The sequence below is a fragment of the Rhinopithecus bieti genome, unplaced genomic scaffold (genome assembly GCF_001698545.2).
Source record: "Rhinopithecus bieti isolate Rb0 unplaced genomic scaffold, ASM169854v2 scaffold_15146, whole genome shotgun sequence".
Classification (NCBI taxonomy): Eukaryota; Metazoa; Chordata; class Mammalia; order Primates; family Cercopithecidae; genus Rhinopithecus; species Rhinopithecus bieti.
In genome coordinates, this window is record NW_016808195.1 from 1010274 (window position 1) to 1023225 (window position 12952).

Below are 12952 nucleotides of genomic sequence, written 5' to 3' on the forward strand. Positions count from 1 at the left end.
AAATAAATAAATAAATAAATAAATAAATAAATAAAAATAAATAAAAAGCAAACCCGAAGCTATCCAAATAGGAAGAACTGGTTCTTGAAACCCCACTTCTACCAGGAGTCACCATGGCCCACTTTCCCTGAGACCCTGTAGCTGGAAGAACCGCCACAAGCTCCAAACTCAGGAAACAGCCTGTGGCCTGAGGCAGGCCTCAAGGCAAGAGGAACCTCACTGTTTCAGAAACACAGGATTCAGGGGAGAAACTTACACCAGCAGGATTTCAATACACGTGCTGAGGTGTTCCAGGGAATAGCTTGAGATCCGCTGCAGGTCTCTGGTCCAGTAGGGAGAAAGCTGCAGGCAAATCCTGGAGGCCCCAACACAGGCTGCAGCGACCACAGAAGGCTGGAATTTGTAGAATACGTGATCTGAAAGAAAGCCATGGAGGGAGTCAGCATCCAAATCCTCCCCTTGAAATCCTAGGCCCACCCTGAGAATGGATGGACAAATGAATCATTTTCAAGGCTGTTCATCGCCACCCTATAAATAGGATGAAAAATTAGAAACTGTGAAGTTCCATTTTTGAATCTTAACGTTGGCTCTTGGTTTGGGATTTCTTTTTTGTTGAGACAGGGACTCACTCTGTCGCCTGGGCTGGAGTGCAGTGGCGAGATCACGGCTCACTGCAGCCTCAACTTCCCGGGCCCAAGAGATCCTACTACCTCAGCCTCTTGAGTAGCTGGGACTAGAGGCGGGCACAAACACATCTGGCTAATTTTTGTATTTTTTTGAGAGACAGGCTTTCAGCACGTAGTCCAGGCTGGTATTGAACTCCCGAGTTCAAGCAATCCTCCTGCCTCAGCCTCCCAAAGTGCTGGGATTACGGGTGTGAGCCACCAAACTCCCAAAGTGCTGGATTACAGGCGTGTGACCAGTCTGGGATTTCTGACAGCAGCCTAGAATAGTGTTTTCAAAATACTGTCCACGGCTCCCAGGGAAGAGCAAGGAGCTTGCTGATGTTCTACAAACAGAACTGTAAAACATTTGTTCTTTCTTTGGTTATTATGAGAGAATGACACACTATTTCAAAGGCTTCCGTTTTGGGGTATGACTAAAAGCTACTTATTAATTGTAACAATGCCTGGCCCATAGTAGGCACTCAGTGAAAATCTACTGAATGAATGGTGGTAAGACTTTGATATTTATAACTAAAATTGGCACTTAGGTTGACTGAGGAATCTTAATGTCCAACTAAGATATCTGGCCACAAGGCAAAGCTGGTACTAAATATGTGCAAAGGCAAACAGTTGAAATTTCTACAGTTTTCCTGAATACCACTGGATTTTCAGTTTATTACTATGTTATCTTAAATTGTTCATGATTTCTGCTGGGAGCAGTGGCTCACACCTGTAATCCCAGCACTTTGGGAGGCCAAGGCAGGTGGATCACGAGGTCAGGAGTTCGAAACCAGACTGGCCAACACGGTGAAACCCCGTCTCTACTAAAGATACAAAAAATTAGCCAGGTATGGTGGCGGGCGCCTGTAATCCCAGCTACTTGGGAGGTTGAGGCAGGAGAATGGCTTGAACCTAGGAGGCGGAGGTTGCAGTGAGCTGAGATCGTGTCATTGCACTCCAGGCTGGGTGATAGGGCACAACTTCATCTCAAAAAAAAAAAAACCTTTTTTTCATGATTTTCAATTACTTCCACTTTTGCCTTTTAAAGATCAGTTCATAGGGCAGCTAAACAACAACAACAAATTTTAAAAATAAGGTTATCAGTCAGGGTGGTAATACAGTGATAGAAACAATCATTCAGTCAGACTCCCCAGGTTCAAATCCTAGCAATGAGCAGGGCATGGTAGCTCTCGCCTGTAATCCCAGGAGTTTGAGACCAGCCTGAGCAACATGGTGAGATCCTGCCTCTAAAAAATTTTTAAAAATCGGCTGGGCACGGTGGTTCACACCTGTAATCCCAGCACTTTGGGAGGCCGAGACGGGCGGATCATGAGGTCAGGAGATCGAGACCATCCTGGCTAACACGGTGAAACCTCGTCTCTACTAAAAAAATACAAAAAACTAGCCAGACGTGGTGGCGGGCGCCTGTAGTCCCAGCCACTCTGGAGGCTGAGGCAGGAGAATGGCGTGAACCCGGGAGGTGGAGCTTGCAGTGAGCCAAGATTGTGCCACTGCACTCCAGCCTGGGCGATGGAGCAAGACTCCGCCTCCAAAAAAAAAAAAAAAAAAAAAAAAAAAAAAAAATCCTAGCAATAACCTTGGGTAAGTTACAGCATCAGTTTCCTCTTCTGTAAAATATGATTAATGGAGGTGATTTTGGTGTGGGGTTGCTGTGAGGTTCAAATGAGATAACGTGTGCAAATCACTGAAGCAAGACACCTGGCATGCAGTAAATGCTAGTAATGCTTGGATCACAATCACTGAATTTTTTTTTTTTTTTTTTTTTTGAGACGTTTTCGCTCTGTCACCCAGGCTGGAGTGCAGTGGCAGGATCTCGGGCTCACTCAAGTTCTGCCTCCCGGGATCATGCCACTCTCCTGCCTCAGCCTCCTGAGTGCCTGGGCTTCAAGGAGCCCGCCAACACGCCTGGCTAGTTTTTTGTATTTTTTTAGTAGAGATGAGGTTTCACCGTGTTAGCCAGGATGGTCTCGATCTCCTGACCTCATGATCTGCCAGTCTCGGCCTCCCAAAGTGCTGGGATTACAGGTTTGAGATTTTTTCTTTTTTAGATGGAGTCTTGTTCTTGTCGCCCAGGCTGGAGTCCAACGGCACAGTCTCGGCTCAATGCAACCTCCACCTCCCGGGTTCAAGCGATTCTCCTGCCTCAGCCTCCCAAGTAGCTGGGACTATAGGCGCCCACCACCATGCCTGGCTAATTTTTGTACTTTAGTAGAGACGGGGTTTCACTATGTTGGCCAGGCTGGTCTTGAACTCCTGACCTCAGGTGATCTGCTCGCCTCAGGCTCCCAAATTGCTGGAATTATAGGTGTGAGCCACCGTGCCCAGTCCAATCATTGATCTGGATACTCATGCCCATTTTAGTTTGTGGTAGGTTATGGGATGGTTGTATCAGCAGTATTTTTTTGTTTTTTTAAGACGGAGTCTCACTGGTCAAAATGGCTGGCACGAAGGCTGTTGCAGCATCAGGCAAGTGGCTGGATGGTATTTGAAAATGGTATTACAATGCCGCAGGATTCAATAAACTGGGGTTAATGAGAGATGACACAATATACGAGAAAGAAGATGTAAAAGAAGCCATAAGACGGCTTCCTGAGAACGTTTATAATGACAGAATGTTTCACATGTAGAGAGCACTGGACCTGACCATGAAGCATCAGATCTTGCCTAAAGAGCAGTGGACCAAATACGAAGAGAAAAATTTCTACCTTGAACTGTATCTGAAAGAGGTTACTTGGGAAAGAAAACAAAGAGAAGAATGGGCAGAGGTAATCATGTAATTCAAGTCTGTGGATGCAGCTCTTATGAAGATGGTTAAACTCGAAACAATCTTAAGAATTAGTTGGTCTACAGATATTTTACTTTAAATAAATGTCTACTGTAAAAAACAAACAAAAAAAAAGATGGAGTCTCGCTCTGTCGCCAGGTTGGAGTGCAATGGCGCGATCTCCGCTCACTGCAATCTTTGCCTCCTGAGTTCAAGCAATTCCCCTGCCTCAGCCTCCCAAATAGCTGGGAATACAGGCACGCACCACCACACCTGGTTAATTTTTTGTATTTTAGTAGAGACGGAGTTTCCCCATGTTGGCCAGGATGGTCTCGATCTCCTGATCCGCCTGCCTCAGCCTCCCATTACAGGAGTGAGCTACCGCACCTGGCTGTATCAGCAGTGTTTTTGACCCAGTTAACATCTAGATTTTAAAACACTGGGAAGAGCGAGTTTCAAGTAAGTTTCAAGTAACAGGGTAACTTTTATTGCTACATACTATCTATATGATGGCAGTATTTGAGAATAACCAATCTGCAAATCTGTGCTATGTAATTCATTTGCAATGTTCCCGGTTACTGTAAGAAAAATTACCAGGTGATCTGTAAGTTTCTAGATTTCCAGCTGCCTGTATATAAGTTGCTATTTCTCTTTTACGTGTTACTGGTAACACACTGGGCTAATCCTTGCCCTTTCTTTGCTTATCGCCGGCAAAGTAAGAGTGATCTGGGTGCACAGGCCCCAGTGAGAAGGCCTGATCTGGATGGACATGCCTTTGAGAGCCGCCTGACCTTGACCCCTGGGTGGGTGGGGAAGGGGTGGGAGGTCCTGCCATTGGGTCCCAGCTGTCACCTTGCAGGGTGACCTCTAGGAAGTAATGGGCATACTCCTTGAGGCACTCTTTGGTCTTGCGGGGGCAGGTGGTGGGCCAGGTGTGGCAGTGGTGGTCCTTCTGGCTGACGGAGGCCAAGAGGTAGTAGTCCAGGAAGTGGGCAGGCGTGGGCAGGCAGAGGTTCCAGCTGAAGGCCTCCAGGAGCAGCAGTTCTGTGCTGAGGAGCTCCTTCTTGGTGAGGGTGAAGTTCTGGCTGCTCAGGATCCTCGTGCTGTTTATTTGCTCCAACTTGGGGACATGGTCTTCCCGATCCTCGAACTTACCTGTGGGGGAGCAGGGGAAGCAGGGGTTACTGGAAGACATTTACCTGCACCCAGAGAGCTAACGGCCCACCTTACAGTGCCTGGACAGTGCTGGCAAAGAAGACAGAAAGCAGACAGGCCGGACTGAGGAGGAATAAGAGCACTCATTCCAGATCTGTCAAACCTAGGCTTGAATCTCCAAGCCATCACTTCCCACTGGGGGATCATGGCTAGGTGTCTCAGCCTCTCTGTGACTCAGCGTTCTCATCTGTAAGATGGAACCTATACTTCGTAAGGCTTCTGTTAGAGTCAATGGGAAAATGCACACCAAATGCTCAGACCAGCCTCTGGAACACAGAAAGCAGGTGACAGTGGTCAGCAGCAGCCAGGGGCTGGGGAATAAGGTGCTCTCTCTGCTCTCCATCTGGTCCTAACCAATCCAACCTTCCGGCTAGAGTCAGCATGGCCATGCAAACCCGGCCCTGTCCCTCCATGGGTAGAAAAGCTCTCCAGTGGCTTCCTGCTATCCTTGCTGTTGAATTCGAACTGTGTAAACGGGGTCTTAGTTTGGGTTCCCTCTGGTTTCCAGGTCTTGGAAGGTGAGCCCAGGAAAGCTCGGTAGGTGGGGGAAGAGAACAGGAAAGGGAAGAAAGCCCAAAAGGACACAAGGGAGTCACCACTGTGGACAACCCGAGCTTAATCCTACTGAGGAATTCTGAGAAACAGCCTAAGACAGGCCTCAGGTTATCCCACCCATGGGTTAAAGAGCAGAGGCATTTACATAGCAACCCCTGGCAGTCATCAGTTATGGATGCTCTGAGGGGACAATGTGGGGTCCTTGTGCCCTAAGGGTCAAGAGTCAGGGGCTGGTGAGGGGCATGACAGCTTCCACTGTGTGAGGCTCTGCAGAGTGTGGGCCTCTCCAGCCTCAATGTTCCTCACTCTGGGGAAACCATGCCACAGGTGGCCGTGGACCCCGTCCCTGGCAGTTCTTGCCTATAAGCTTTCATTGACACAGCCCCCCGGGCCTGGAGCACCCTTCCCCATCCCCTCCTCACTCAGCCAACCCTGACATGTCCTTCACCTCGAGTCTCCGCCTCTCAAAAGTCATCCTCCACACCAGCCCCCTATACTGTATGACTCCCACATCAGGTGGTGAGGCCTTCAAGGGCCTCGCCTTGGTCTGATCACCCGTGACCCAAAGCCAGCCTCATAGGGTGTGGAGCTGCCACTAAGCAAATGCCAAAAGAGGCAGTGGGGCGACCCAGCTGACCTCAAAGCACACCTCAGTGCTCACAAAGGGAACAGCAAACAACACACGCACGCACCTGCTCCCAGCTGCAGGCACCTGTGACCCAGTTCCCATCTCTCATGCTGCTTAGGGGAGATAAGGAAGGAACCACCACAGCAGATACAACACACTCCTGAGGACAGCTCAAAAGACGTCACCGCAGAATCAATTAACTGTGTCTCGGCAGGCCAGGGTCGCTCCCTTCTCGGCAAACCTTGCGGCAGCCCACTCAGTGGGTAACGATGACCTGACACAAAGCTCTGGTCTTTGATGCAGAGGAGTGGAAATGTATGAGACAGTGAAGGGCAGAGGCACTACCAGCCCTGCACCATGCAGTTTACAGCAAGCCCACATTCCATCTGGAGCCCAGTTGCTCAGCCTGCAATGGTGCTGTGTCCGAAGTACACACTTTCTTGTCTTGCACACAAGAGCTACTCAGGCAGGCCAATGCGAGGTCAAAGCTGCCCAGAGAGGAAGAGCCTCCTGCATGGCTGGAAATCCCAGGGTTGAGGCTCTGGCCGACTGGCTCTATTGGCCTCGGCAGCGCCGCCTGTCCCCACCCCCCAACACTCCCTCTCCAAGCACAGGATCCAGCCACGTGGGACTCCGACCCCTCCCCGGGCTGGGAATGCTCTTCCCCTCACCTCCCTTATCTGTGTCCTCCAGAGCTCAGTTTAGAGACCTCCAGGTATTAAAGGGACTTCTACACTCAGATTATTTGCTTAACATCCAAGTATTAATATTAATGGCTGGCATCTGCCTCTAAGCCTCGTAAGAACGGGAACTGAATCCGAACCATTTGCTGCTGTGCCGGCAGTTCTCAGCACGTGCCTGACACATAGTAGGTACCCAGTAAATATTGTTAAATGAATGAACAGTCCTCTCAGGAAAGAGATATTTTAGGCCATTTGAATTTTTCTCTGATGATCTTGTATTTCCCAGTTTTTTCTCCAATGATCATGTATTCTTTGTGCAGTTTTTAAAAGGAAGAATTTTATTTATTTATTTTTTTCCAACAGCTTCCCTGAATCTTGTGCTGAACCAGCCTTGGTTGCATGCACTCAATAGAAACGAGCTCTCTTTCCCTCCCCAGAGCAGGAGGTGGCCAGGTGCAGGTGCACTGTACTGGGGTGGCACTAAGACCTTGCACAGCACTGCTGGCAGCCAGCAATCTCTTAGAACTGACAGATGTGCTCAGTCAGATTAGTTTCCTCCTCCCCTCCCCGCTTTTCAAACCTTTCAGAGCTCTGCTACCAGGCCCAAGAGGATTATCCTCCAATGGAAGGCACCAAGGATTACTGCGGAATCTGATTTCACCTGCTCCCTCTGCTTCCTGGGGACGCACCACATGGCAGGCCACAGCCAGGCAGAGCTGGGTCTGAATCCTCAGGAGTTTGCTCTGGACCCACAAGCACTAAACTCCACAGGCTGTTTATTTGCTTATGATGTAGGACCACGTCCCACGTGAAGACAAAATGGAGCTGCAGAACGGAAAGTGCTTCACAAGCCCCCGGTACACAGAATGGGCTGTGCTTCCAGCTGGCCACCCACTGGCTCCTGGCAGGAACCTTCTAGGTAGGTTCTTTACAATCCTCAGAGGCTCAGAGAAGAAGCTGATGGGAGAACTCAGCTTCTACACCCAGAAGCAGACTTTAGAGCCCCTGCTTTAACTGCTGCCCAGGCCAAGCCCAGGTTAGCGACTATCCCCTAGCACAACACATTTCGCAGCCAGAAAAGATTTTATGAGTTTCCTGATGCTGCACGTGCCTGGCAGACATTTCCTCCCCTCCTCCCAGGACTGTGAGTGGGGCTGGCCCGCTGTCCCCAGCGCTGCCACCGCCAAGCACTGTTACTCAGCTGCTTTCTCCTTATCAATAAACTGCACAGGCAACAGATGCCTAGAAGACTTCAGGCAAGTCCCCTGGGAGAGGCTGGGAACAGAATTCTGAGTCCTTCTAAGCCAGACAATAGCCACAGATTCTCCGACTCCTTTGATGCACTTTTGATTTTGAAAATTTTCAAATCAGAGAAAAGATGAAAGAGAACAATGAACACATAAGACCCTTCACCAGACTCTGCCCTTGCTGACCCTGATCCGTGTATGCTCTGTCTAGGTGTATTCTGTCTGTAAATACTGGTTTTGTTGGACCATTTCTAGTCAAGTTGCCGACATGACATGCCACCCCCGAACACTTCAGCATCTGTTCCTGAGGTCATTTTCCTACAAATCGTAATGCTTATTAGCATTTCTAAGACATGAACATTAATGCAATCACATTTTCTAATATTCAGTCCACATCTGACTTTCTCCAGGGGTCCTAAAAATGCCTTTTATAACCTTCGTTTTGTGTTTTTGGATCCAGAATCCAAACTAGGTTCACACACGGAGTCTATGATCGCTGAAGTCCCCTTGTTTCGTTTGTTTTTCATGACACTGACTCTGGGAGAATCTAGGCCAGTTGTCTTGTAAAATGCTCCACATTCTGGATCTGTCTGATTGTTTCCTCACAATTAGATGCAGGTCAAACAGTACAGGCAAGAAAATGACAGACTGTTCTGTCCTCACCCACCGGACCACAGCAGGAGTCCTAGGCAATGTCACTTTGTACCGGCCTACGTTAGATCAATTGATTAAGGTGGTGACACGAGACCGCTCCAGTTCAAGGTACCGGCTTCCCTGGGAAATTAATAAGTAATCTGTGAGGGGACACTTTGTGAATATCCTGTTTCTCAATAATCTTTAGCTCAATGGCTTTACATCCATGGATGATCCTTTTCTGAATAAATTATTATACTGGGGGTTGGTGGTTGAAAAGGAAGTTTTAAAAATCCTATCATTCCATCTACATTTTTCTTTTTTGATGTTCATATTGTCCTAAATTGGAACAGCAGGAGCCCTATCAACCTCTTTTTTTTTTGAGACAGGGTCTCACTCCTGTCGCACAGGCTGGAGTTCAAGTGGCTCAATCTCGGCTCACCGTATCTTCAACTTCCTAGACTCAGGTGACCCTCCCACCTCAGCGTCCTGAGTAGCTAGGTATACAGGCACACGCCACCACGCCTGGCCAATTTTTGTATTTTCAGTAGAGCCCAGACTGGTCGAATTCCTGGGCTCAAGTGATCTGCCCGCCCTGGCCTCCCAAAGTGTTGGGATTACAGGCATTAGCCACTGCGCCTGGTCACTATCAACATACTTAAAAGATTAAAAAGCATTCTAAACCTACAGAAGCACTTCCTCTGGCTCTCAGAGGCCAGGCAGATGCACGTGTACCCTTAGTGTTGGTGGTGCTGGTGGTGCCTGTAAGTGATGCCTCTTATGTGCCTTCCTTTCTGCACCTGGCTGGCTGATTCCTGACACCACTTCCTGAGGCTGGCACACAGAGCTCCTGGGCAATTCGTGGCAGGTGAGGATGACCATGCGTCCATCCATGTGGCCCACATGCTTAACCACAGATGAGGCCGTGGTGGCAAGATGTTATGAGTCCAGCTTACAGATCAGCTTTTTGTTTATTTTTGAATTAGAAAAAACTTGTGAGAACATATAATATAAAGTTTACCATTTTTCACTGTACAGTTCAGTGGTATTATACGGACATTCACAATGATGGGCAGCCATCACCACCATCCCTCTCCAGAAAGTTTTTCATCTTGCTGAAACTCTGTCCCCATTAAACAATCATTCCTAGGTCCCCCCTCCCAAGTCCTTGGCAACCACATTCTACTTTCTTTCTCTATGAAGGTGCCCACTCTGAAGACTGGCTTATCTTCCACCTACTGTCCTGGCAATCAAGCCTCAAGGTAGACCAAACAGGATTCCTGACTTTTCTGAATTAGCGCCAAGATGAGCAATATTTTTAATTGCTTAAAAAGCCATTTTATTTTAGAAAATTTTAAATATACATAAAGAGACAGAGAAACATTATTATAATGAAGTCCCTTGAATGTTATTACCCGGTTCCAGCAATCATTAACATTTACACTGCCTTTAAAAAAAACCAAAAACTTACACAAAAGGTAACCAGCACAGAACAAGATTCTGTAAAAATTCAGCATTGCCTCATTCCTGTGGCCCCGGTCCGAGTGTGGCCCACCCCCAACTAGACAGACTGTGTTCTGCACTGTGCCCCATGAATCCCCCCAAAAGTCCTTCACGCCTCAGAAGATGCCTACTGACGGACCCCTTCAGGGCTACCTGGTGCACTGCACATTCAGGTGCTTAACCCAGGTTCAGAGATGAGGCCAAAGTTTCCTGGCTAAAGAGAAACAGGTTTTAAAGCCACAGCTGGCTACTTTTCTTCCCTAAAGAAATGCAATGCCAGCCAGGCGTGGCGGCTCACACCTGTAATCCCAGCACTTTGGGAGGCCAAAGTGGGTGGATCACGAGGTCAGAAGTTCAAGACCAGCCTGTCCAATACAGTGAAACCCCGTCTCTACTAAAAAAATAAAAAAATTACCCAGGTGTGGTGGTGTGTGTCCCAGCTACTCGGGAGGCTGAGGCAGAATCACCTGAACCCGGGCGGCAAAGGTTGCAGTGAGCCAAGACCGCGCCACTGCACTCCAGCCTGGGCAACAGAGTGAGACTCCATCTCAAAAAAAGAGAGAGAGAGAGAGAAAGAGAGAAAGAGAATGAGAGAAAGAAAGAGAATGAGAGAAAGAGAGAAAGAGAGAGAGAGAGAGAGAGAGAGAGAGAGAGAGAGAGAGAGAGAAAGCAAAGCAAAGCAAAGCAAAGCAAAGCAAAGCAAAGCAAAGCAAAGCAAAGCAAAGCAAAGCAAAGCAAAGCAAAGCAATGCCACGCAATGCCCCAGCCTGGCCAACATGGTGAAACACTGTCTCTACTAAAATACAAAAATCAGCTGGGTGTGGTGGTGCATGCCTGTAATCCCAGCTACTCAGGAGTCTGAGGCAGAATTGCTTGTACCCCGGAGGCTGAGGATGCCGTGAGCCAAGGTCGCACTACTGCACTCTAGCCTGGGTGACAGAGCGAGACTCTGTCTGGTGGGGCGGGGCGGGGGGAAAGAAATGCAATGCCTTTAAAAACAGGCAAAGTTATTCTTCCACAAGAATGGCCACTCTCCTATTAAAAAATCTCTTCCTCATTTTATCCCAGAATGAGAACCAGAATTTTATCAGAAGTTGAGACCCCATAGCTATCCCATGCCCCTCCAGCAGCCACCAGCCTACCCTGCAGGTGCTGGTGATAAAGGAAAGATGGGGCTGACAGCTCAGAGGGATCAAGAACCGCCCAGTGGTGTCCAGGCCTTGCCTTTTCCCAGGTGGGGCCTGACATCTATCTTCCCAGGTGCCTGTGGGGAGTGCTATGCAGTCAGGTGGCAAGGACAGAAGAGAAAAGAGATGGCTGAAAGGCTTTTTCCCAGCTTTGCAGCCTTTGCTGGCAAGGGAGGCGAGCATCCCAGGAGTGGAAGCCTAGGCAGAGCCAGGCTCAATAGAGACCTTTCTGATGCTAATGCTTTTTTCCCTCAGATTCTTCCTTCCTGGAGGGGAGGGGAGAAAAGTAGCCCCAGAAAAGGCAGAATTTCTACTAGCTTTATTTATGGCCTTGGAACCGGTGTGACGAGGGACAGCCAGGATTCTGGGGGAGGTCCCCACCAGAAACAGGCAGGAATGTCCTGGGGCAGAGGCAGGGCAGGGGCTCAAGTGCCAGTTTCCCATCCTCACTCCTGGTATCATTTGTGTGATCTTGGGCAATCACCTGGAAACCCACACCTCACAGGGCAGTAGGGAGGGCACAAGGAGCGTCCCAGGTAACAGGATGGGCATGTGGGAGGTGCTCTATAAATGGTAGCAGCTGCTGTATTATTTATTGAACATGGTATACTTTGCACTCCAAACCTGGGATCTTCTCAAGTCCTGTTAGCTAGACGTATTTTCTTACAGGTTCTGAAAGGAGCTGAAAAAAGCCCAACAAAAGGCTCCCTTACCCTTACCCAACTCCACAGTCCAGGCTGTGCTGGAATGCATGGAGTGGACTAGAGTTGTTACAGCTTCCTTTCCCCAGGCTGTGACCTTGAACTCTGACCTCCTGCTGGTGATTTCCAGGCTCACAGTCAGGGAGGAAGAAAGGGGAGTGAGTGTTGCATCCAAGGCCTTTCCCAGATGCCCCCCTCCCCAGGGTGGGACTTTTCTCAGGTCACCCAGTTGGGTAGCAAGAGGCAGAGAATCCACTGGGTAGCAAGAGGCAGAGAACCCACACACCAGGATGTGATCTCTGGGAGGGCGGAGAGCTTCGTTCGGCACTTGGTTCTCTGCTGCATCCCAGGCCCGACACACAGCAGGCATCAAATGTGCTGGCAGCCCCTGGACTACACCTCTATTTACTGTGGGGTTGGGTGGGCTAGGGGGTCCATGAACTGGGCTTGCTATGCCCTTAACAGATGCTCTCAGTTGATTCTGGCAACAACCCTGGGAGGTTGGGGGTGTTTCCCACATGGAAACAGAAGCTCAGAAAGGGTGAGTTACCCCGATCTCCCAGCTGGTAAAGCACAAAGCAGCATTTAAAAATCTGTCTGTCTGCTCCATGAGGGTAGGGACCACATCTGTCTTCTAGAACACCACAGATCCTGTTCACCTAGCACAGCCTCTAGTATAAAATAAATAACAAATAGCTTTTGTGTATTTTAAAAAATGAATGAATAAATGATTCCAAAGTCCCTGGCTTTCTACACTATAGGCAGGAAATCTTATATACAGTCACAAGGCCCCCTGCAATCCTACAAGCTCCATAATGAGTGTGTCTATCTAGGTGGAGGAACTCCTATGGATGTGGGTGTCAGGCTAGTTTCAGCTTCACCCCATCTAACCTTGTTCTCCACAAATACTCTTAATTTTTAAGATTTTAAAAAAATTGTTTACTTGTTGAAGAGATAGCGTCTCATTATGTTGCCCAGGCTGGTCTTGAACTCCTGGGCTCCAGCGATCCTCCTCCTCGAGCTTCCCAAAGTGCTGGGATTACAGGCATGCACCACGACGTTTGGCCCTTCCACAAATCCTCTTGACTTCAATCTCCCCTTTGCTTATGCTACTTAGCAATTTAATTCCAGAGCCTTTCCACTAAAGAGC

General features: G+C 48.6%; 1 protein-coding gene and 1 pseudogene across 2 annotated transcripts in view; one reads left to right on the forward strand and one right to left on the reverse strand.

Moving 5' to 3' along the window:
• The window catches only part of CCNJL (cyclin J like), a 62808-nt gene that overhangs the window by 5872 nt on the left and 43984 nt on the right, over positions 1–12952 (reverse strand). For both annotated transcript variants that reach the window (XM_017885733.1, XM_017885732.1), the window contains exons 4-5: positions 4303–4605; positions 257–416 (exon numbers count right to left, since the gene is read on the reverse strand). In XM_017885733.1, coding sequence (XP_017741222.1) covers positions 257–416; positions 4303–4605 — 463 coding nt within the window. The remainder of the gene's footprint in view (positions 1–256; positions 417–4302; positions 4606–12952) is intronic.
• LOC108537956 (cytochrome b-c1 complex subunit 7 pseudogene) lies at positions 3007–3542 on the forward strand (annotated as a pseudogene).